Below are 26183 nucleotides of genomic sequence, written 5' to 3'. Positions count from 1 at the left end.
TGTCGGGCTTTGATGATTTCCCGGCCTGGAGAGTTCAACGCTGAAAGTCCTGCCTTGGAAATTGCACGAACTTGTTCGCCCTCCGTATTGAAAGCATTCTCTGAAGGATGTAGAACTGCAGAGAAGCTGCTGCGGGTCTCTGATGGGGGCGGGGTGGGGTGGGTGGGGTTTTGGTGGGGGTCCTCAAAGGGAGCTGACCCTTCTGCTCATCCTTCAGAGTAGAGGACTGACATGTCAGGTGAGGAATTTCACCCATGTCTCCCCAAGATTCAGCTGATTTCTCTGCATAATTTGCATTTTCTCCAGGAAAAACAAAAAAAAACATACAAAACAGACTCTTTAGTACAGCGAAGACAACTATAAAACAATTTTCAAGCTAACATAATAAACACAGACCAATAAATAGACGGTATATGTTATCCATTTATATATATGAATATATATATATATATATATCAAATTTTGCAAGCTATCTATTTTCTCAAATAAAGATCTACTTGCAAATTTGCTTTCCAACACTGAGATTTTTGAGTTAGTAAAACAAGTGTCACAGTTTGAGTAAAGGAGTGGGAATGGATAAGAGACTTTCCTTTCTTTTAATATTATGTTCCTTCTCCAAGAGGAGTCCCCTGCGAGATTCAGAAGCTCCGGAGAGCCCGCGATTATAAACAAAAGGGAATTAAACGCCAGCTCCACGCCACATTACATTAGCTGAAACTAAAGTCAGTTTAATTTTTTTTCCAATTGAGTTCATTCTGTGTGACCCTTTGTCCTTCCGCCTCAGCAAGGAGAATGGAGTTGGTTCAGAACAGAAAAACTTCAGAGGAGCTAAAGAAAAACAGAAAAATAAACTACCCTTCTCAACCCGGAGCCCCCCCCCCCCACCCCCGAGTCAGCCTGATCTAAACTGATAGTTGCAGAATAGCCTGCTTGGTGTAGATCAACTAAATAAAACAGCCCATGCACTGTAGAGATCCTCAGCTGGGACAGATAATTTAAATGAAATGGAGTTATAATGGCTTTTCCTGGAGATTGGAGAAAAACTGTCACAAATAAGGCGTCAAGCCCCCAGTCAAAACAACTGCTAGCTGCATTCGGATGGTCAAAAAACTCAAGGGAAAATAAAAAAGAAGAAACATTTTACGTATAACTGAAATTACTCTAGCCGGATCTCCACGTACAGATGCTGGCGAGGAGCTCTCTTCCTTCAGATCAGCAGTGGGGCTGGGTGGGACTAGAACAAGGCTTGTGGGGTTGGCTGGTTCCACATGCCTCAGGGTCTGCATTCGAGATTCTGTTCTGACCTTATAAGCCAGGAGGGTCTGCCCTGTCATCGGGAGGGTCTGCTCTTGAAAAGCGTCTGCCCTTCGGCCCTTCAGAAGGGTCTGGTCATCGGGAGGGTCTGCCCTGTGATCGGGAGGGTCCGCCCTGTCATCGGGAGGGTCTGCCCTTGGGAAGGGTCTGCCCTTCAGAAGGGTCTGGACATTAGGAGGGTCTGGTCATTGGGAGGGTCTGCCCTGTCATCAGGAGTGTCTGATCATCAGGAAAGTCTGGTCATTAGGAGGGTCTGGTCATAGGGAGGGTCTGTCCTGTCATTGGGAGGGTCTGTCCTATCATCGGGAGGGTCTGTCCTGTCATCGAGAGGGTTTGCCCTGTCATTGGGAGGGTCTGGTCATCGGGAGGGTTTCCCCTTTGGGAAGGTCTGCCCTGTTATCAGGAGGGTTTGATCATTGGGAGGGCTTGCCCTGTCATCGGGATGGTCTGGTCATCGGGAAGGTCTGCCCTTCGGGAGGGTCTGCCCTTCGGGAATGCCACCGAACCTCCAGGTGTGCCAGGGGTGGCTGCTTTCTCTGAGTCACGAGATTTGTGCACATGAGGATCCCCAATGGCTCTCGAACCTTCCCATCCCCCACACACCCAGCCCTCACCAGGCTCCTGCTAGCAGCCCACTCCACCTGGGGGAGGTGAGGGAGAATCAGTTTCCCCTGCTGTCCATTCTCACGCTTACATCCATGACAGAGCTCTTCGTCAGGAGCTGGGGCTGGGGAACACTGGAGCTGGGGGGGCAACTGAGGCAGGGCCCAGCCTTCACTGCCCTGGCCTGGGAACCTCGGGAGTCCACGCTATGGAGAGGGTCACAGGCCTGGGGACAGTGCGGGACACAAGCCCTCCTCCCTCTGCATCTCCACAGGCCCTCCACATGCTCTCTTGGAGCAAGGTCACATTCAATGCCACGGGAGTGACCAAGACAGCTGGGACATGAGGTATACGACCAGTGTGATCCTAAAATCCATGCCGAGGATCCCACAGACCTCGTGACGCCGACCCCTTCCTGCGGCCAAGCTCCCACCGACACGGGGCCACCAGGCCACAGCCAGGATTTCCTCTCCAGTCATGTGCAGGCTCACCATCCTGCTGGAGCGTGCATCGTGAAAAGTTAAAGCCCTACAGTTCCCGGGACCTAGCCCTGGTCACAGCTCTGAATGTGAACTCATTGTTTCCCTGGGTATACGGATCCATTTAGCCTGTGAGTAACAGCCAAAGAATATTCCTTTTTATGGTATGTAACGATAGCTCCTCAGCTTTGCTTTTCAGGGAGCACAGAATAAATCGGGGGGGGATCTTTATTTTTAATATACACATTTTTGCATTGAACGGACATTATTGGATTTCCCAGTGTTTATTGGAATGGGGGAGAAATATTCGTTCACTATTATTTTATTTCGGGCTCTGAGAGTGCGGTCTTGGCCGATGCTGGAATGTTCATAATTAGCACCTCTATCAGAAGTCGGCTCCCGGCTTCCAGAGCCGTATGCTGTGAAGCTAGGTTTCCCAAGTGAATGGGGAATTATACAGTTTTATTAAAGAGGAGCCTTTCCTTTGAATACAATTTTAAGAAAATCTTCAAAGGAACAAATTTAAAGCCTCAAATCAGAGCACAGCGCTAATTAGTGTGTAACAATGGTTTAGGCGGAGAGCTCTCGGCCTTGCTAATTTTCCAGGCCATTCCGTAGTCTCTTTGCTGTATGTTTCTTTTGATGAGTCAATTTTATCTAGGTGCAGCTTTTTATATTTTAAATACTGTCATAACACTTCTGAAGTTTCAGGGGATGGTACATTCTGATGCTTTTAATTATCTTCTAACTTTGCATCCCAGCAAATAATTTTATGGCTCACGTTAAATTGCTTAATTCAATTGCAAGTATTTTGCATTAATAGGGCTGCTTTAAGTGTCATGTCTCTGTATAAAATTCTGTAACTACCTCTTTGTGTAGTAGCCATCACCCTCAGAAATAGGAATGTGCGCCGATCCTCAATTATGGACTCTGTCATTTCACATTCATAAGTGTCAAAAGCTGTGGCCACTAGTTTCTAGTCCATCTTAAAATGCCTTTTAGGGATTTTTAATTTGAATACATCAGCTTTCTGATTCCAAAATGTTATACACAACCAATGAGGTATCAGGAAGCACTGTTGTCTTCACTTAGTAAACACTGAGTTATTGATCTGAGGATGTGTGGGAAATTAGCAAACAGTAACATCAGAGTGTCATATCGCTGTAACTTATGACTTTGCCAATATGAAGTAGGAATCGATTATTATTTGGGTCGATATCGAGATTCACTGACTCGGGAACCCAGAGTGACTGAAGCTAAATTGAGAATCAATGATTACATCAGGAAAACATGCATCTTCCTGTGGATAAAAACATGCCAATATATCCAGACATCCTGTGATTACCTATTATGAGAATTCAATCTTTGCAGCAGGATGAATTGTTTGCAATTTAAAGATCCTCCATGGCTGTTCTAGCTATTGAGTCTGCATCGTTAATGATAGAATATTAGATTCCTTCGATTATAATTGATATCCACCTAAAATATAAAAGAATCATAACTACCCTCCTGTTCACAACGATAGAAGGATGCAGATTCCCTTGTACAATATTTCGTGATTTTAAAAAATTGTAGCACTCGCCAAAAGAGACAAACTTGCCTTTGTAGTAGACTGGAAAATGAATGCAGACAACTGATGAGGTACTTGGATGGAATAAAACCAAAAGTCAGCACGCAGAGTGGACCTGACAGGTGGCCAGTGCTGGAATCCTACTGTTCCGTAGTTCAGCTCGCCTCTTTTAGGTGTTCAATGAAAATCTCAAATAATTCCAATTTTCTTCAGCCTTTCCAAACTCCTTTTCTCCAGATTATGTGCTAGGATTTATAGAGTTGTCACATGACTTTTAGGCTACACACACTCATGTGCACACACACACACCAACACACACACGTACTCACACACATGTATGTGTGCGTTTGAGACCTGGTGGCACTACTGGTCATAGGACAGCCGTCTTCTCATGTCAGCTACCCCAGGGCTAAGGCGGTGGGTCTGTGATAGCCAGGTTGGCATTGTGGCATGTATATTGTATGAAACTGTAGCGAAAGCTGAATAGTTCATAAAGTATTTATTGAGCACTTGTTATGGCAAGATGTATAAATAAGACGCTCAAAACAGAGCCCATGATAACATTCTATCTGACATCCTGAAACAGAACAGCAGGAGCAACTGAACACGGAAGCAGAGAGGAGAAATGGAACGGGTCCCTGGTGACTGCTCTTCCAGCCTGGTGGGCAGGGAGAAGAAACGGAGAACTGGGTTTGCTCTGCGGTGCTCATGTGGGACATTCCTGTCCTTGAGAATGTGAGAGAGGGTCTGTGTGCACTTGAAAATTTCATTTCTAATTGACAAGACTCATGCCATTGTAAGATACAACATCATGTTTTCATCCATAGCACTCCTTCATTTATTGAAGTGATAGGTTGCAGTGAGAATGTTACATTGTACGTCAGCACCTTGGAATAGAGAACTTACTTGGTACTCACAGAGCCCGTGTTTTCTGTTCAAGAATAGTGGCTCATTCCATCAGAATTGCAAAACACTTCAAGGGTAAAAGAGAGAGACTTTTATTACTAGTAAGAACAACAGATCAAGTACCTACCATGTTCACAGCGCTGTTCTTGCACCAAAGTTAATATTAACCTTCATACTTTCTATCTCAGAAGCAGAATTCTAAAAGCTCATCAGGAGACAAAGAGTAATAACATTACCTAATCTTGAATGATCAGTACTTAATAAATAAAGAGATTGGTGTGAAATAAATGCTGTAAGACTGGAGACCTAAGAACAGATGCTGGGAATGTGCATCAAAATATAAAGAATTAGACCCTCCAGCACTCTGAGGACCGTGCACCCGGCTTCTCTCCCTGCTGTGTAGATCGAATGGGCAGCCACAGGAGACGTCGCTAGACACTTGCTCTCCATTTTCCTTTCAGATTGATGGTGTTTCAGAGTGACGGAGAGCTGGTGACACCCTTCCCCTGAGATATGTCACCAACCCGGAAGGCAGGGATTTACAAATTGAGCGCACAGGTGCATGCTGGCAGGGGCTGGGGTGAGACCCCCCTCACGCACTGGAGGGTCCAGAAAGTGTGGACCCAGAAGGCCTGGAAAGGTCTCCAGCCTCAGTGTCCCCCTGGCATGAATCCGTGCACAACAAGCCTTGGGAATCCAATACAAATTTAGACTACAAAATGTAGCACAATGTGTAATTCTAAATTATTTAAAACTTCCAGCAGATTCAGTGTACTGTGCTTCATATCTGTCTTTCTAAATAACATGTTTTTTACTTCACGTACTGAATTATAAAAGCCATAACCAGTTCATCTTGAACAACCCCATTCTTCTTCCTGACACATTATTCAGCTACATTATTTCGGAAAGATCAACTTGCATATCATCCAGAAATATTTAGGCCCTGGAGATAATATTAGTGAGAAAGCACTCTGTTAGTAAATGCTGCCACTTAGGTACCGGGAGTCGACTTCCAGCACATTAAAAGTTGTTTATATCACATTGGATCCCATCTCTCTCGAAACAAAACTTTTTCCACAGTTTCCCAAGACATTTCGTTTATTGACCTGAAAATGCCTCTTAATATAAGAATCAGGAAAATGAAGAAACTCTACAATTTTGTCCTGGATATCTTTCAAAAGTTTTAATTCATTATGTGAGATTGTTAGCCATAGCATGTGAGATTTTAAAAAAGAAAAAATAGAGAGAGATACACCTACCTATCTATCATCTGCATATATATGTATATCTGCATATACATATAGAGAGAGAGGTTAATGTTTTGGTTTTGAGATTTGCTCATTGGGTTCCATCTTCAAAAGGTTTTGTTTTTGCAGAGAAAATAAATACTTCAACTCAATGACGTGTGAACTTTGAGTGTTAGCCAGGCACCAAAGCACATAACAAAGCCAGTGACCTTTTCATTCGCCGGCGGATTGGTGTGGGATCCCAGAACTCCAGGGTGCGTCTTTCCTACAGACTGTATCCAATCAACTTGCTCACGTGGTCTCAGCATGGGACTGGGTTTGGGGAAAGCAAGAACCTTTCTGTTTAATCAACAAATCGATGGGATATAGATCCACGCTGAAAAATGATACCTCCTCAATCATAGGACTGAAGCAAATCCAGGGACATGGAGATTCCTACCAATCTCCCCCTCATAGGCCTCATCTGGAAAGACTGTCCTAATGCAGACAGCAACCTCACCATGCGGGGCAGCTTCTCCAGGGCGGCACTGGTGATCATAAAGTTCGGATGGTGACCCACATTGCACCCAGTACAGAGACCTCCTTTGCCAAAGCATTGCTGCGGCCGCCGAAGACTTTGCTGTCCGATTAATCTGTCCTTATTACAATTGTAAATAGTTAGAGCATAACATGTACAAAATGTTTTTGCCCGAAGACATATTTTCCCCAAAGTTCTAGACTTATTTTTTTCATCCAGTTTTAAAACTTATTAGCACGCTTAAGATGACAGCAAAATCGGATTGAGTGTGTACCTTCTACTGCTGGCTACAATTATGCTGATAGAAGGACGTATTCTGATGGTTTTCCGAAATCAAAACTGAAACGTGCAAGTCAGAGCCAGTAAATGTAATTCAAATTTAATTTCGGTGTCTCTGAATTATATTCAAACCTGGCCTATGGTGTATAATCATAAAGTCATATCATGGTAACTTCCAGACAGACATTAGCTACATTAAGATGTGTTGCATATTTATATTAAGTGTATCTTATGGTTCATGAAGTTAAATTTTTGCACATGTTATACACATAGTTAGCAAATGCAGTTTGATACATGTGGGTCTGCGTGTACACCCCGGAGTCTGTGGCCAAAATAAAAAGTAGCAATCACATCTGATGACCACTTAATACAACACTTGACACATGCAGAATGCAGAACACAAAGACATTTTTGCATCCATTTTCAGGCAAGAACATGTGTGAGTAAATGATTTTGATGCTATTAAGGAATGAAAAAGTATATTGCGATGTTATCACCCAAGTGTTTTACACATGGAGCATTTACCAGTGATGCATATTGCATGGGTCTTAAGAAGTGTGATTTTCTGTAGAGTATGTGGGATAATAGTCATTTATCAAGAAACTCTCTTCCTCAGACATTAAACAGAAATCTCACAGGAGGCCATGTTATAAGACACTCTGATCAAGTAAGAACCTCCTGTGTATTCTACGAGATCTGATAAGGAATTATATACAGAGGAGAAAGTACTCTTCCCCACCGAGAGGATGATCTTCCTGCCTCTCAGCTGCTCCGGAGCTCCGTGCGTGGTGTGCGCCACCGAGGGGCCTGCGTGGCTTCTTCCCAGAGCGGAGAGTGTGATTGGAGATGATAAGGAGGTGAACTTGCATCACAGAGCTAGTGAGCCAGGAAGCCACGGCACCCAGGCGCCAGTCAGACTCCAGAACACCGCGACACGGCCCCCAGAGTGCGTGGTGCTCAGGATTCGGCAGAAGAGCACCAAGCCTGCTGCCATGGCCACCAGGACTGATGCCTTCAAACCTTTCGAAGGCATGCAATCAGCCATTCTACTCCTTAGAAACCTCTGTGTACTCACCATTTCCTGCTTCCGCTCAGCTTTGGAACACCAGGCTTATTTCAGTATTGACCCTTGGCACCTTTAATTGACTCCCTGGGCAGATTATTTGTGGCTGAACCTCCTGGTGACTTTGGGCACATGGACACACTCTAATGTTCCTTCACTCCCCCACAGAACTGTGCAAAATGGGAAATGTCATCTTGCAAAGTAACAGTACGTGTGTGGTGCGTGCATAAAGGTAAGCGTGCATACACACACATTCCACTGACAGGTTCATCAAAGCTTAACAAGTGATAAGTATGGTTCATGTGTCGATGGAATGAATCAAAGAACAAAAGCAAAGAATAAAGAGAATAAAGAAAGTGTGCAGGCAGAGACCCTCGTTAGACAGGAAGGGGTCAGACAAGAGTGTGTGTGAACTGGGTGCACAGGGCATGTGTCTTTCAGACAAGAGTTGAACTGTGTGCACAGTCCTGTGTCTTTTAGACAAGAGTGTGAACTGTGTGCACAGGGCCTGTGTCTTTCAGACAGGAGTGTGAACTGTGTGCACAGGGCCTGTGTCTTTCAGACGAGAGTGAGTGTGAACTGTGTGCACAGGGCATGCATCTTTCAGACAAGAGTGTGAACTGTGTGCACAGTCCTGTGTCTTTCAGACGAGAGTGTGAACTGTGTGCACAGGCCTGTGTTTTTCAGACAGGAGTGTGAACTGTGTGCACAGGGCCTGTGTCTTTCAGACGAGAGTGAGTGTGAACTGTGTGCACAGGGCATGCATCTTTCAGACAAGAGTGTGAACTGTGTGCACAGTCCTGTGTCTTTCAGACGAGAGTGTGAACTGTGTGCACAGGCCTGTGTTTTTCAGACAGGAGTGTGAACTGTATGCACAGACCTGTGTCTTTCAGACAAGAGTGTGAACTGTGTGCACAGGCCTGTGTCTTTCAGACAGGAGTGTGAACTGTGTGCACAGGCCTGTGTCTTTCAGATGAGAGTGAGTGTGAACTGTGTGCACAGGCCTGTGTCTTTCAGACGAGAGTGTGAACTGTGTGCACAGGCCTGTGTCTTTCAGACGAGAGTGTGAACTGTGTGCACAGACCTGTGTCTTTCATCCCAGCCAGTGTTTCACGGCCACCGTGTTCTGCCCTTCCATGTCTCCTTTCCCTGCCTTTGAGAAGAAATGCACAATGGGGATGCTCTTTGTTTTCCTGTGAAGCCTGGAAAAATGTTATTTGTTCTTCCTCATTTCCAAAAGTTCCTCAGTTTTCCTTTGTGTTGCATTTTCCACTTCTCGGATTGTGGCTCTTCGTGGCTCCGAATCTCATAGTGCCGCAGTTCCTTTCTCCAGCCTCCTCCCTTCACTACCGGGGAAAGGGGAGGAAGTCCTGCGAGATCCGACCGGAGTCCCCCCATACAGCCCAGAAATCGCTAAGCTCACCACGTTCAGGACCCGTGCTATAACTAAACTTTAAGCTTGAGTAATAAATGGCCAGACAAGGTGGTTCTATCCCCAACAGGAACATTCTCAAGCTAGAAAAATAGTCATAAAATAGAGCCGCCTTGTAGACGGTAGATTTATGCATTCTAGTTGTTCAAGCCCCACACTTAGCAAGCCTGTGGGGCAAAATCATCTCGCATGGCCCATCAATCACGGGCGTCTAGCCTCGTCAGTCCTCACCTTCACAGCACTACAAAGACAAATGCTACCTTGTAGCTCAGAGAGATTTGCATGATGTGGTGGAATTATATGAATTGCCCATCCGCTTTCCCGAGTGCCTGAAGATTACCATGAAATAACAACAGCAATACTACAATATGGAAGTGAGGCTCACAGCAGTACACTTGACAGAGAGCCAAAGTGCTGGAGAGCATTAGAGCTTGATCAGAGCTCTAGAATTGGGACATGAAAACATGCTTGAGTGAGAGACGGCATTCTGACAGCTCCTGGCCATTTTCTGCAGGCCAGACGAAGCACGAAACCTGCGGAACAACATCAAATTCGGTGCTTCCCACCTAGTTCCAGGACCACAAAACCCACAGATATCAAAGACAATTGAATTCAGAAAAGAAGTGAGCCCTACATATTTTATCATCTCAGAAATGTAGTACTAGATGAAAGGGGTGAGCAGCTAAAAACGTTGAGATAAAACTCAGAAAATAGAAACAAAAACAGAAGGCAGACTTCACTCAGATGTTGCTGTAACATTTGGTCAAGACTCCTGTAGCTGATGGTAAAATCCATAACCACACTCTGGTTCATCTAATGACTAATTATACAATTAATAGGTTTCCATAGTCTATACATGCAAACACTACCCTGCTTGTTTGTTCTTAACAGAAGTAAATAATTTTACATCAAATGTTCCATATATAGTACAACATAAATAGGAACTAGCAGTAGATATTTATATTCTATGTATTCCATTAAAGATAATTTTCTACTTTGTTTTATATATATGCAATGCTTAATTTCTAGTAAATAAAGTGTAGAAGTATACAAAATGATTAAAAAACTCACCAGAGGGTCTTCCTACCTTCTAATAATGAACATTAATTTGTGACGAGAGAGGACAATTAGAAGACTGCATGAACTCACAGGCAAAGTGTTGCTGGTGGAAAGAAAAAGAAGAAAAATAGTGGAAAATGCATGTATTGAACGGAATGAATTTCTCACAGATACATGAAGAGAAGATATCACAAGTCTGCAAAGACCTCGCTGGGGTCAGGCTCGCTCTCAGCTTGACACACAGAGGGAGGGAGAGCAGATTACCGAGAAGAAAATCTCCATGAAATCTGTTCACTTCAGACTAGATAGGCCTAAGATCCAGGCAGACCGGAGAAACACAACTGTGGGTGCCTCACACCCTGGCATCAAATAGTATTTCAGCTGAGTAAATGGAAAATGTGACTGATACCAGAACAGGCCAGGATGGTCCTGCTCCCCCTGTACACACGGGCGTATGATGCGTCAGGTTTCATCTACAATTAGCACTGTTCCCGTGATCGAATGGTGAGTGCCAATTCTCTGGGAATCTCCTAGTCTGGTGAAGGAAAAGAGACAATAAAGTTAATATTTAAATTAGATCAATGCTGCCATGCTTTGTAAAAAAAACTCCATGTAGCAGGATAGCTCCAGGAGGGTGGAGACGAACAATTTGTGAATTCAGAATTTGGAAATTAGAGGGGGAAAATAATCTGAACAGTACAGTCACCAATCCAGATACAAGCAAAATAGTATCTAGCATGACACTGAGACTCAGGGCTCTCAAGCAGGTATCTCAGGCAATAAATGCAAATAAGCTAGAACTAAATCCAAGAGGGGGAAAGACCTGGGATCCTTAGTAGTGGAGTGAAATTGCTGTCTGCCAGCGAAGAACAGACTTCGTTCTGTTCCCTTGTCCCCCAGCATGTGGAATTTCCTATCCAGCACTTTCTTTCTGGAGTTTCATGGTACTGCAAATTTCCACAAATTAAAAACAATTAAAAACCTGTTGCATACACTGTAAAATATGGCTGCCTTTTGTAAAAATATTTATGAAAACAGCATTTACTGAAATCTTGAAATTATACGCCCTTCCAACATGAATTACACGTTCAGAGGATTGGATCATGTCAAAAACACATTTAAGTAGGCATAGGAAGAATGAGAAACATCCACAGCAAAATTTTAAACAAAACAAGACCCAATTATGTGAAATAAACAGAAAACGTTGTTAATATTGTAACAGGAATGTTATTACAGTGTAGGTATTGCTTATTTTTCTTTGAGGTTTGCCATTACCATTTTGAGCACGTTTCAAATGACTAGAGAAAAGTAAAATTACGTGTGACAAAGCTATAACACATTAAGGTTTAAAAGACCTTATTATCATGAAGCAGTTGTACAAGGGAGGTGCAGTTCAAGGGAGCGTGTACAAATAGCATGCATGTTGGTCTCTGCCATCCCTCTCCACTGGGCCCCTTTGGGCCCACACCTTCTCTTTTCTTAGTGAATTTTTTACTGCCTTCTCCCCCTTTGCCCTTCATTCATCTTCCTCTCTTCCTTGGCCCCTCCCCTCTGTTGCATATACTCACTTTCTGGTGTTGATTTTGTTGGGCTTTGACCTAATCTTTCTAATCCTCTCCATAGAGGATTGTAAATAGGAGCCACTGACACCCAGCTTTATTTGTATTTTTTAATGGCCACTGTATATTTTAATGGCTATTCTAAAATGACTGCAATGGATTCACTTACTTGCATTTCCTTTAGAGACAGAGACGTTGAGCATTCCTTCATGTGTCTATTGGCACACTAAGTTTAAAAGATAAGTTTCACAAAGACAAGGGCATATAATCTCAATAATAAGAAGTCACAAGAAAATGTCATGATATGTGAAGATACTGGTAACGTGCCGAAAGTGTACCTGTAAAGACCCCCAGCAATAATGCTAGAATCAAGGTTTGGGCAGAAGAAAATTGCTAGCCTGTGTTCTTATTTATATATTCTTATTGCTGTTTAAGGAAAACACATTTATTTTCCCAAATACAAGTCAATGAAAAAATATACATACATATTTGATGGGAATGAACAATTATAAATGCAAATGTATGTATATGTGTTTCTATTTGAAATGTTAAGACCTTTGAATGTGAGAGTAAGAATTTAAGCCAGTTAGAATTTTAGTGCTTAATTTGTAAGTCTTTGTGAATGAATTGTGTAATAACTACCTTCATAGAAATGCCTATGGGCAATGTAATTAGCCATTTCCAAGTGAGTAATGCAAATCATTCAGGAACTTAACTTTGATTAGAAAAATTCCATATCTATCAGTAACGATTTGGGAATTTCCCCATATTTTTGAAAGGAAATGAATAACTGAAATGAATAACACTATAGATCATTATAGCTGAAGATTTAAAATTTTAATTTATATTAGTACTGGCCTGTTCAATCTTCAGTGTCACCTCTAAAATATGTGGACAGATGGTTGGAATAGATTTAAATTTTAAAAGTGAACTAGATATGCAAAACATATCAGCAGAAATCGGGTGCTTAGGCAATGGCCCCTAGGAATGAAGGCCGTATTTTTTTAAATGTTATTTTATTGTGAAGATGCTGTACAGAGGAGTTACAGTTACATGAGTAATGTAATGAGTGTATTTCTTGATGAACATTGTTGCCCCTTCCTTTGTTTTTCTCCTACTATCCCTTCCCTCCCCACCTCCCAAATTCCACCCTCCCTGAAGTTGTAAGGTTCATTTCCAACATAGTGTCTTGTGGGTGTCACTGTTGCAATGGGTCATCCTGTGTCCTTGTTTCAGCATTTTGTTATTTCCCTTCCCCTCCCCAAATCAGACAAATGTATATACAAGATGCAGGGCATCAAAATCAAATACAGTGACAACAGGGATATACCATAGGGAGAAGAACATACAAAGGAAACCAAAAAAATCACATAGTACATATTAAACAACATCAACAAAGAAAGACTTCTTGTGTCCATATCTAGGGGTTCATTTTGCTTAGCATCGTCTTATATGGTCATATGTACATAACTTTTGAGCTTTTCTATTCATTTGATGAGATTATCCTAGACATACTAATTATTGCAAATAAGGGAAACCATGGGACCTATATTTCTTTGGGTCTAGCTAACTTTACTTGATATGATTTTTCTAAGTATTTCCATTTCCTAACAAATGGGGCAATGTCATTCTTTCTGATGAAGCATAGAATTATATATATCTCTATATATAATTCTATATATAATTCTATATATATTATATTATTATTATATATAGAATTATATATAGAATTTTATATATATTATTTATATGTAATATATCTAATAAATATAATTCTATATATAATTCTATATATTATATATATAATTCTATTTCTATGGAGTAAGAAAATATGGTATATATATATATATATATATATGTATATACACACCATATTTTCTTAATCCATTCATCTACTGAGGGGTATCTGAGTTGGAAATCAAGAACTCTAATAACAACAGATACTGGAGGGGATGCAGACAGAAGGGGACCCTACTGCATTGTTGATGGGAGTGTAAACTTGTTCAACCACTTTGGAAAGCAGTATGGAGGCTCCTCAAAAGACTCCACATAGAGCTCCCCTATGACCCAGCAATCCCACTTTGGGGCATTTACCTAAATGATCACAAACAAGGCCACAGTAAAGCTACCAGCACAGCCATGTTTACCACCTCATTACTCACAGTAGCTAAGCTATGTAGGCTGTATTTTAAGGAAGACTCTCATCATCAAACAGCCTTCATTTCCAGTCCCTAAACGAGGAGGCAATCCATCTTTGTTACTTGAATCACTGTATTTTGGACTAATAAGTCCCTAAACGAAGACACACTTTCAGTGTGACTTGAAAGGAAAGACTGGGGAAGCATGCACTCACTAAATTGAGCTCTATGTCCTCGCGATGCAGAAATAAAGGTGCTTTATCCTAACATTAACTCTCTTAATGTCCATTGATTGCACAAACTGCTTCTGGTTCTTTGAAGTTCAAATGATTCTTTAAAGAAACTTTTTCTCCCCAAACTTAACACAATTTAGCAAACTTTTAATTTGATCTAATTGTGTTTGAAGTTCAGAAAGCACAACCCTGACACAACAAACCTGAAAAATTAGCTGCTGGTCATGCATACCCTGGCAAGAAATGCATATTTTTCTCAGGTCCTCCAATAATGATATTTAAAAGTAATGCCGTTTATTAAACCTTTCTACAAAGTTCAGTGAATTTTCTTGTCTTCTTTAATGACAATGTGACATTAGACAAAATTATGAATTTTGATTCATCTAAAGTTATTCATGAAGTGTACAGCTCCCAACCCTTTTATAAGAAGAGCCTCTTCCAGACTGGCTGTGTAATGGTCCTGAAATTCTCCCTTTCAATAGACTGATTGCTGAGGAACCATTTCTCATTCTAAGCTGCATTTTCTGGTTTTGGTTTTGTTTTTTTTTCCTCCTCCACTAGGCACAAAATTGGTTGAGAAGACTACATCACCGTTCGATTTCCCCTGAAATGGTTTTCGTTGGTTTCTTTTGCTGTGGGCATTTTCTAACCACGTCTACACACCTGTCCGGCACGAATTAGTCATTTGCCAATGCAACCTAACGCACAGGCGGCACCGGCGGCCCGGTGGGTGTCCGCCCCATCTGTGGCCCTGTGCGGGGCGGGGCGTGGTGCGTTTCTCGGCCTGACCGCTGTGGTCAGCAGCAGCCGGACCCCGGCGTGGCCCGTGGCTTCTCCTGCCCGGAGTAGGCCTTAGTACCGTGGAACCTCTTGTCTCCTGGAGCATCGCGGGCCTGGGCTGCCTTCCGCCTCGAGCTCTGCGCAGAGCGATCCGGGGCCCCAGATCATCGCCATGTGGTCCTGGTGCGCCCCGGGACAGGCTCGTGTGCAAGCAGGGACGGCTAACGTCCAGGGTCGGGACCAGCTCATGCACTCCAGGACCAGCTCGTGTGCAAGCAGGGACGGCTAACGTCCAGCCCCAGTCCATCACCGACGGCCAGCTCTCTGCCCGTGAAGGTGTCGTCCTCCGATTGAGCATCCCCGCATTTAAAACAATCAGTTTAGAAGTTGAGATGATACACATTTTAGGAAAAAATATTTATTTTTATAAAGTATTGAAGTGGTCATTTTATTACAAGGAGGGTATATACACGAGAGGTTTGCAAAACAAGATTTCACTGTGAGACAGACCATTTCTAGGTTAGCAACATGGCTGTCCTGATTACACTGAAGAGTATCTCTACAATTCTTGCTGCAAAACTTCCAGGAAAGCCGATTTCCTGTCCCAGCAGTAGTGTTCCTACACAAGAGAAAAACATCCACACAAGAGAAAATATTTTGTTGCAGAACTGGTCCAATCCAATCACTCTGAACAGTCAAAAAAAAAAAAAAGAAGCATTTAGCATGTCAAGTTAATTCTATTATTTTATGTTACACTTCACTTATTCTGTTATATAGCCATGTACTTTATTACTCATTGTTGCTAACAGGTTCATTCGATTGGAATCCAATCGAAGTTTCTGTCAACCATTAAACTATGAAACTAATGAATGTAACATACAACAGATTTAATTACATGCATTGATTTTTAAAGTGCTAGTTACTTGGTTGCTTCTTCAAAATGAGCCAGTTAACTATTTATAATTTCTGATGAGTTAATCTTGCACAAGGGCATCTATTACATGTTGCAGAGGATATTTTTATGTCACTTTGTATTTATTTGCAAGGCCTAAAATATTGTTCCACCTTCAAACATTAAAGCTTGCTTCCTCCTGTCAACCTGCAGAGTTCTTTATAGGTAAATAATAAAATATTTGTTGGATAAATGACCAAACTGCTTAAACAATTGTGCAATATTTCTATGACAATAAATGTTATCCATTGGTCCCGGGTTTCTGTTTCTCTCTCGGTCTCTCATGGGCGTTCAGATGTGCACTTGGGGATATGAAGCCAGCGATGGTTACGTCTCATCTCCTGTGTTATTCTGTTATTCCTGCCAGGCCCATGAATGTTTCAGGATTCCAGGATAAGTGGCTGTATGAATCCGCTTCTGGAGAAGCAGTGTGGTTTTTCTCCATGGATGCAATGACTCTTACAAATGAAAGAGTTTACTTAGTGAATTGACTTCTGAAAGCTCATTGTCAACTTGCAGTCCATCCACACAGTCTTCATACTAATTCCAAATTCACCTTGAAACAGCATTAGATTTCTTTCTTTCCTTACCTGATTGCATCTGTACTGGGTATACCTACAGAACTGTAGTCACCTGTGTAACTGTGTACACACACATACACACACACACACACACACACACACACACACACACACACACACACACACACACACACACACACACACACAAAGAGGCAGATCCTGGCCTATACCATAGCCAATACCTGGTGCAAATTGCCATCATCTCTAGGGTTTTGTAATTTTTTTTTAATTTAATTTTTTTTTTTTTTGCTTATGTGGTGCTGAGGAATTGAACCCAGGGCCTCCGGCATGCAAGGCAAGTGCTCTACCACTGAGCCACCTTCCCAGCCCCACGGGTTTTGTAATTTTTATGGAAGTCTTCTGCTAGCAGTCATTCTGAATAATGAGAAATGCGAAGGGAACCTAAAACCAAGGACAATAACACAGAGTCTCTGAGAGAAAGCACTGCTAATTCATCTTTTTCCAGTTGTCCAGCCCACGCGGGCCCCAGGGTCATAACCAGGGTCCTAAACTGTCACAGATAGATTGTCATGATTCCTTCCACGTAGCATTAATGTGTCAGCCTGAGCTGGACCAGCGAACAATTCTTCTTAAAAAATGTTTCAATAACCTAACCAGGCTCTACCACCTGCTTCACGCCTTCAACCCAGGTTTTTGCTGGTTATTAGAGGTGATTGTTAGAGGTAGGCATGGGTCATTGAGCTGATGTCACCTTGCAGGAAGGGAAGACGGAAAGGACAGAAAGTACGGAGGCCTGAAGGCAGGGGTAGCATGGAAGGGTATGTCAAGAATCCAGAAAGCAAAAGGACGAGGGGAGGGAGGTAAGAAGGGTCTAGAACTACCTAGGAATCCCATTGATTATAGTAACTACAGGACAAAGAAACAATTTGAAATCCCATTCTAAAATTGACATTGAAAAATTACCTAATTCTGCTTTCAATTAGCAGGGCAAGTTGATTGACAGGAAGTGAGAAGAAGAATTGTTAGCACTGTGCTATTTGGACAGGACTTGTGGAAGAGCAGGGCTGGTGGCCGGTGGTGCAGGTAAGATGCTAATAATTCTGATAAAATACATCTTAACAGTGAAACACTAAGCTGAAATGAATTGTGTGGTTAGGAATGCGGATGGAATAAAACAATTCACATATTGATGATATTTGCATTTTTTCATCACTGACTTTGTAGATTTGTGAAGTAAATTTTACTGGGGTCACAAATTAGTTCACCCCAGAGACAATAACAGAATTAAATCTCTTAAAAGAAAGAACGATGCTGGCACCGACAGCTTGAAGTCACCAGTGCCTCCTTTTATGTGTGAATTTTTTTCACATGACTCTCATATGAAAACAACAATAAAAGATAAGACAAAGCTTGAACTTCACTGGGAATTTTCAGCATATTAAAATGTAAATATTTCCCTTATGTCAAAAATCTTTCTTTGGATGCTCACAATGTGGGGTTTTTTTTAGTGTTATTACCAGCAGACAAAAATTTATGAAAATTCTCAGTTGATCTGGTCAAATCTCATTGTCTCTTATCCCTAATTAAACTGGCCCATATGCATTTGGTCTTCATACTGTCATATTATTAAAGTTACAGAAGGGGTGAGCTATTTTATCAGTAAGATGCTGCCTCAGCTCACTCATTAATAGCTCTGCATATTTATCATGACTTAAAATGATGCTTGTTTTTCTGGAGATAAATCCCATCAAACACTGAAATTATAGCAGCAAGTAAGAGAGACACTGGTTAATTCATGATTATGAGAGGTACTTTTTCAACTAAAGGAGCTCTCTAAAACTAACATACATTCAAATAACTTGTATCAGGAGACTGACCGAGCAGGGGCTCCTAAAATCCATTTATTTGATTTATATTTTATCATGAAAATGGAAAGGTAGCCCTTGCTAAGCTTAATTGCATAGCATAGATCAGGGTATTATATTCTTGATACATTTATGATTTTTAGAGCCAACCAATTTTACATATGAGTTGTCTACATGAAATATGTTTTAAGTAGCGTCTCATTGTCTGTTTTAGGTCACAAATTTGAAGTGTCTTTCTATTAGATCATTTCTAAGTCATTCCTCCATGTATCTGTGTTTGCCTTGATGAAAGTCACATTCGATGTTGGGTCATAAAAGAAAAACTAACCTCATGAGTGTCTTTCAGAGATGATCATCCATCATTTAAAGGTGAGGATGACCTTACCAAAATAATTCATGCAAAAGTCAAAATTTCAAGCCTTCCATGGTCTGCTTCAGGAAGAAATGACGTAGTGCCTGGCAGTTGAATTAAGACCCTTTTGGGTCATTTTCAGTTCAAACTGGGAATGATTTATGCCAAAGATAACAGTTGCTCAAAAATTAGTGATAATATATAGCTGAAGAAATAAACATAATGTAGGAAAGACTTCTTTCCTTACACAAAGTATATTTTTTCTCAACTTTTGGAGATGAAGGTCTAATTTATTTCCAAAAGAATTCAAACTTAGTTCCTTTCAACCATTAAGCAATAATAATATTAATAATGATGATCTATTGCTTCTCAGAGAAAAAAAATCTCTTGTTACATGTAGTTCCAAAAAAATTCTGCATTAAAAGGGTGCAGATGCTATCAGTGAATTTTAGAAGAAATATTAATTATTCTCACACATAAAATTCATGAGTTTAGGAAATCTGGCATGCATTCAAATGCCACATGAACACCATTTTTTAAAACACCAAACTGCCTCCTCATTCCATTGTCTGCAGAAATTCCAGGTTCCTTTATATCTTAGAGGAAAGCTTCGTCAGTCACTCTGCGGAGAATAAACCTTTCAGTGTCCTTGGCAGGCGACCTTTTCTCCCGTCGGTGAGTACGTTCTACTCTAGTCCCCTTGGTGGGTGCAGAGCAGATGCCTCTGCACGCGGTTCCTAGTGGAATCTTCTGGTTCCTGCAAGGCATATACATGGAAGGACCAGGTGACTAATGCACCTTTTCCATTGAGACCCACAACACAGTATAAACCCAGCATTTACCTTTGTCAGGGGAAGGAAGTGACAATGGTACCTAAGAAATTCCATTCCTGCCCATCCAAATCTGTCTACTATGCAGCCAACTAGTCTTCTCCATCGTGGCCTTTCTGGGACTGTCCTATAATAAAACATCCCACCACATCTATCCATTTTCGGCAAAAAAAAAAAATTAAAAAAACCCCACAAAACTTAAAACACACCTTTCTCTTTGGCACTAAAAGATTTTTAATACTGTTAGTATCTTCACATCATTATTTATATTTATAATTATAAATATGCTTGCCAATGTAAACAATAAGATTCCATTCTTTCTGTCTTTGACATTTGCTCCTTTAATTATCTTGATATTTGTCATTTTCTGGAACTAATGAGAAATCATAGATATAATTGTTGAAACATTTTCCCTTCTATCTTCACAGTGCAGAACATTAATTTGGTTAAAAAAAGTTTATAGTGTCACTATTTACTTGCTATACTTTATTTACTATTACAAAGAATAGAATACTGTGAAATAGTAATTGATCACTCTATTTCTTTAGAGATAAAATACCAGTCAATGTGAATATTGTAAAACAGACTTTCATTTAATATCTGAGCACAATTTAATAAAATGAAGTATCCCCAAGTATTAACATTTGCTGATATTAATTAGTTATCTATATTTATGCACATGATAATAATTCTCAGTCTAACTCTGCAATAATAACAAACTAAAGTAAATATGTGCACATTCATATTGCTGGATACTTTTTATCATGTTATCTTTCATTTGGTGTTTTTCTATGCTCAAAGCATCAGTTTAATATCTAACTTGCCGTCTTATGTATGCATTTGCATAAATATCTAGTTAACATTTATTCTATCTGCCCCTAGACAAAAAGCAAAGGTGGCTCATAATGTCAGAAATACAAGATTTGTAAATGCTACACAATAAACCTGACAGTTCTCAGACAAGATGTATTGGGCAGCAGCCATAGCCCTCTGGAGAGAACCAGCCCCAAGTGGGGCAGGGATACGTGTCAGTGCAGGGCTGCCGGAACGTGAGCAGCTGGAGGAGTGGGGGCATCAGCTAGAGGCCATTTCAAGAATGGACTTCCTGGTGAGGGAGCACAGGGACAGCAGAGGGAGCACGGGGAGCACAGCAGAGGGAGCACAGCGGAGGGAGTACAGCAGAGGGAGCACAGCAGAGGGAGCACAGCAGAGGGAGCACGGGGACAGCAGAGGGAGCACAGCAGAGGGAGCACAGCAGAGGGAGCACAGCAGAGGGAGCACAGCAGAGGGAGCACGGGGACAGCAGAGGGAGCACAGCAGAGGGAGCACAGCAGAGGGAGCACAGCAGAGGGAGCACAGCAGAGGGAGCACGGGGGACAGTGGAGGGAGCACAGCAGAGGGAGCACGGAGACAGCAGAGGGAGCACAGCGGAGGGAGCACAGCAGAGGGAGCACGGGGGACAGCAGAGGGAGCACGGGGGACAGCAGAGGGAGCACGGGGAGGACAGCAGAGGGAGCACGGGGACAGCAGAGGGAGCACAGCAGAGGGAGCACAGCAGAGGGAGCACAGCAGAGGGAGCACAGCAGAGGGAGCACGGGGACAGCAGAGGGAGCACGGGGGACAGCAGAGGGAGCACAGCAGAGGGAGCACGGGGGACAGCAGAGGGAGCACGGGGACAGCAGAAGGGGCGGGGGAGGGGGAGGGGACAGCAGCCCCCAGCCCCGGGAGGGCAGAAGAGGCCAGAAGCGCTATCCAGAGAACAGCGACAGGAAACACACTAACACCAGCTCACCATCCAGAGCCTGTTGAAAACACATGAGTTTTCAATCATGAATTACGTTCAAAAGGATGAAAATGAGGAACAGGAGCGTACTTGGAGCTAGCTGCGGCAGTCCACCTCGAATTCGGGAAAGGACGGCAGTGCCCCTGGCCTGCCGCGGAATGAAGGCAGAAAGCCGGCGTGGAGAGGGCGCAACCAGACAACCCCAAGAGAACGAAAGAAAAGCAGTAAATTCCGTGTCAGAAACAACGATTCGAGTAAAAGCTTGACTTCTACTTAGAAACAAGAAGGCCGAAAGAAAAGCTGAGAAAAACAATGTTTTAAAACGAGAAAGAGAAATTATACCAACCCGCAATTCAGAGTCCGATGGAAAAGAATCGTGTACTAATAAAGCCAAAGAAAACCTTTCCAAACACAATGGCCAAAGTGTTTCTTGAGACATGGCCTGTGTGACAGAGAACGTCACGCACAATACCTTGCGGAAAGGCTGAGTGCTGATAAAGAACGACATCACAGCAACATTTCTGTTCCATGCTTTATATAAAGTTGTACTACATTCCCTGTACATTGACCGCAACATTAATGCAAAGTGAAATGGCTCATCTGAAATGGAAAGCAAATTTCAGAAATACCTTAGTCACATGATGGTAATGACAAAGGAGGAAAGAAAAAACAAGGAGAATGAAAGGTAAAAGTATAGATTGATTCAATAAAAAAAACCCACTAAATTCTGAAGCACTGTATTCAAAAGAAAAACCACAAGAATAGTTAAAAAACAGCAAATCAACATCCACCAATGACTGCCCTAGAACTAATAAGCTTGAAATATAAAGGCACAAATGAGCAATGGACAAGTACCAGAAATATAAACATATATATTTATATGTGTGTGTATATATATATATATATATATATATATATATATATATATACATATAAGGAAATTTTGAGGAGTGCCAAGGGTATGAATAAGGGAAAGAGCCAAAAGGTGAAGTTAACACACTCACAGGTTTTATTCAGACTGAAGACATGGAAGGTCAAGAGGACAACAATAAAAAATTTCCACTGGGGGCTGGGAAGGTGGCTCAGTGGTAGAGCGCTTGCCTTGCATGCATGAGGCCCTGGGTTCAATTCCTCAGCACCACATAAGCAAAAAGAAAGAATTCGGATGTGGCGCTGTGGCTAAAGTGGTAGAGCACTAGCCTTGAGCTGAAGAGGCTCAGCTGAGGGACAGCGCCCAGGCCCAGAGTTCAGGCCCCACAACAGGACCCCCCCAAAAAAAGTAAAAAAAAAAAAGATTGTTATTTAAAAATTTCCACTGGACAGCAATTATCAACGTGATCTCCTAATATTGAAGTTTCAAAATGTGCGAAAAGAAGTGACAACTTTAAAAGGAAGGGTGAACCCCTTCCCCATAGTAGACAGGATCTTCAAAGCCTTTTCTGAAGCCATTGATAGAACACCAAGTTAGACATAAATGACATAAGGAAAATCCCCAAGTACTTCGACTTAATTAGTAGTTCTGGCTCACTACTTTCATCCTAGGAATAAAATCTATTCTTTAAAGCCTGCATCATCAAAATGGGAGACCATATGAGAGGCCATATTTCTAACTTCAGTACATCTTAACCGAGTGAAATTGTGTTTAGTAATTTATCTGAAAATAATTGGCTTAAATGATAACCCAGTAAGAGTTTAACTAGGAGAAACCTATGTACTTTGAAATTGAAACCCTCACTTCTAAAAATACAAATGGGCCAAAGAAGAAATCCAGAGCGGAAATGAAGTGATTCAGTTCCACGGAGTGAAGTAGATACTAACTGGTTAGATGATGGTGCAGGAGGACTTGAGGAAGCTCGTGGCTGCCTGTGTGGGGAAGGGGTAGGGGCACAGCAGGTCTCAGTGAAACAGCTCCAGGAGACCAGAGGTAAACACTTGAAGCTGGAGCTACAGGCGGCCACTTTCCAAGTAAGAATCCGGGGTCTGCGTGTATTTTCTCCACCTAGAAAAAACAAAAAAGAATTAAAAGACAGAAATGTGTGTTACGCAGACAGAGCAAGTTCATTTGAAAGCAAAAGAAAAGAGGCCGAGCAGACCCTCCTCCAAAGAGGAGGCCCCCAGCTTGCAGCCCACCGCTCTGGGCAGGGCAGGTGCGCAGTTCACCCGCTGGCTGCCCCTAGGGTGCCTGTTTGGTTTAATTGGTGAAGTTTCCTCCTGCACAGCCATGTTCCAGGCCAGAACCAGTGGTTTCCAGAATGGGACAATTAGGTGCACTGCTCACAATTCATCCTTTGTCCTTCTGTTCTTAACTACACAAAAATGTGCTGATTTTTGTACTCTACTCTGGGGTCTGAGAGCAGAAAAAGACCTTTTTTCTGGCATATTTACCCAGCCAGACCCCATGTCTCTGAGGAGAAGGTGTCTTGTTCTTTCTGAAGGTAGTGTCCCCTGGTTTGGGAAAATCTGGGCAATGAGTTCAACATGTTCAGCAGCACTGCCTTTCACTCATACACGTCCTCATACACTGAGGCCAACGCAGAAAGATGACTTAGATTTCTCTAAGCTGCAGTTCATCTCTGTATTTTTTTCCTTTTAATGGGAAGAATATTTAGAATAGAGACAGCAGTAAGCACTCTTTCTATAAATATTCCAATGTGTGTGTGCGTGTGCGTGTGTTGTACGAGGCCCCTTCTTTGCTAGGTACTAACACACTGTGTACCATGATGAACTTACAGAGATAGGGCTGGAAAAGGTAAAAGCAGCCATCTGTATGTGGGAGGGAAAAACGTCAAGTGCAACTTGAAAAGCTTTGAGCAAGGAATCTGAAATTAGAAGGCCATCCGAGAAGGGGTGGTAACTGAAGTCCGAAGGGAAAATAGGAATAACTCTGTGATCTCTAAAATAAAAGATAACCGAGACAGGATTCAAAATATGCCTTCTACAGACGGACTAGGCTCTCTGTTATTTCTTTTTATAATCTTCTGAGAAGTTCCAAGTCTGTTTTGAAAGTTGTAGAGAATCTTACCTGTGCCAAACCCGGACTCACGCTTGATACAGTTGCTAAACTCATGGTGTGTAGACAGGTAGACAGCCAATTCAAGACAGTAAATTCAAGAAGATACCTTATGCTCAGGGTCAAAGGTCAGCCAGTCCCTGGTAAGTCACTTGCCCCCACAAACCCAAACCTGAGAGCTGTACCCCCAAGAAACAGACAATGAAATCTGAAAACACGAGCCAATTCCCAACCTAGAGACTGCAAAGGAAACATATTTATAATATTTCACATAATGTAACTCATACATGTAGGTTAGTATCACATGATGCTTTGAAAAGTGCAAAGTCTTACATCTTATTTTAGGTAAAGCACATAGGAACCTTGGCTCTGGGTGTCTAAGAATTTTTGAAAGATTCCTCTTCTTTGGGGTGTTTGATCCCTGGAACATTCTTTACTCCCAAGAAAAATCACAATGTCAGTCTGGCACTCAACCATTCTTACATCGAGAGCAGACAGCGTGGTCCCTGGGTGCTGGCACTGACCATGTGGGCACTGTCTCTCTGCCTGACAAAGTCATGTTTTGCCTATTCATAATTTTTATGCCTTGCTGTGTAACATTCTTGAAAATTTTGTAGTACGACGATGAATGTAATTTTAGGTAATTTTTATCCCATCAAGATCAGTTTTTCTACAGAAGTTAAAACAAATCTGTTTGTTCACAGAAAAGGAGGCTGCTAATGAGGTGATTCATGAGGAAGATCTAGAAAATCGGTTCTTATTTTTAGATGTATTATGTTTATTAAACCCCACCGAGCCCTGCCTTTGTTCAGGGTTAGACATTGTCTTCCAGATCATCACAGAACTTGTTTGGCGGATGGGAGGAGACGTGAAAGGAGATGAGGAGGAGGAGGGGGAGGAGGGGGAGCTCATCCAACATCATGGGTAAACCCGAGGTCTTCCTGAGGAAGCCTCATGCTCACAGGCACTCACAGGGCTCCCGACCCCCGTGGAACTGCGGCAGGCCGTGCACCTGCGCTGCAGCGCCAGCCATCAGAGATGAATTCCGCGTCTCAAATGGCGGCAGCCAAACCAAGAACATGGGCAAACACAGCAGTGGAGGCCCAGACAAACCAAGCAGACTTGTGTTCTGAAATATGAGCTCTGGGAATATAACCTAAAATGCTGGCTCCCCGGGGAACGAGTTTCCCAGCTGTTGGCAATTCCTCAAGCCCACTCGCTGTCCAGGATGTTGTAGACATGATCCTTCCCCGGCCAGGAGTGACCCGCCCAGCCTCTCCTCCCGTCTGCTGTGCTTTCCTTCTGTGAAGGGATGGACCGCTCAGGTCTGAGAAAGTGGCTTTCCTCCTCATGTTCACAAACCACACATTGAAGGGAAACAAAGTGTGAATTTTATGACAACAGGCTGGCAAACACTTAAGACACCGCCCAGTAGGCTTCCATACAAGTAATCCATTCCAAATGTACACACGTGTGTGTTACACACATGGATGCATAACTTACTGTTACATCTACAACCCTGTACGCTCCCTAGCGTGTGCATCTCCTACACTGCACAGCCAGGTGAGAAGAGTAAAAATATTTCTACCACAAAATTCAGTTCGTCCATGTAGCAATGATTTTCTCACCAATGTTTCAAGTGAAAGATGATCATCTTCCCTCTAAGAATA

General features: G+C 42.3%; 1 protein-coding gene across 1 annotated transcript; it reads left to right on the top strand.

Moving 5' to 3' along the window:
- Positions 1 to 20684: 20684 nt before the first annotated feature.
- Positions 20685 to 21539, top strand: LOC138827048 (octapeptide-repeat protein T2-like). The gene has a single exon (XM_070022571.1). The coding sequence runs from the start codon at positions 20685 to 20687 to the stop codon at positions 21537 to 21539; it is 855 nt and encodes a 284-aa protein (XP_069878672.1).
- Positions 21540 to 26183: the final 4644 nt, after the last annotated feature.

This window comes from Dipodomys merriami, unplaced genomic scaffold (genome assembly GCF_024711535.1).
Source record: "Dipodomys merriami isolate MVZ:Mamm:240054 unplaced genomic scaffold, mDipMer1.0.p SCAF_15, whole genome shotgun sequence".
In the NCBI taxonomy this organism is placed as follows: Eukaryota; Metazoa; Chordata; class Mammalia; order Rodentia; family Heteromyidae; genus Dipodomys; species Dipodomys merriami.
The sequence above is the reverse complement of the archived record's forward strand: the minus strand, read 5'-3'. Positions and strand labels throughout refer to the sequence as shown.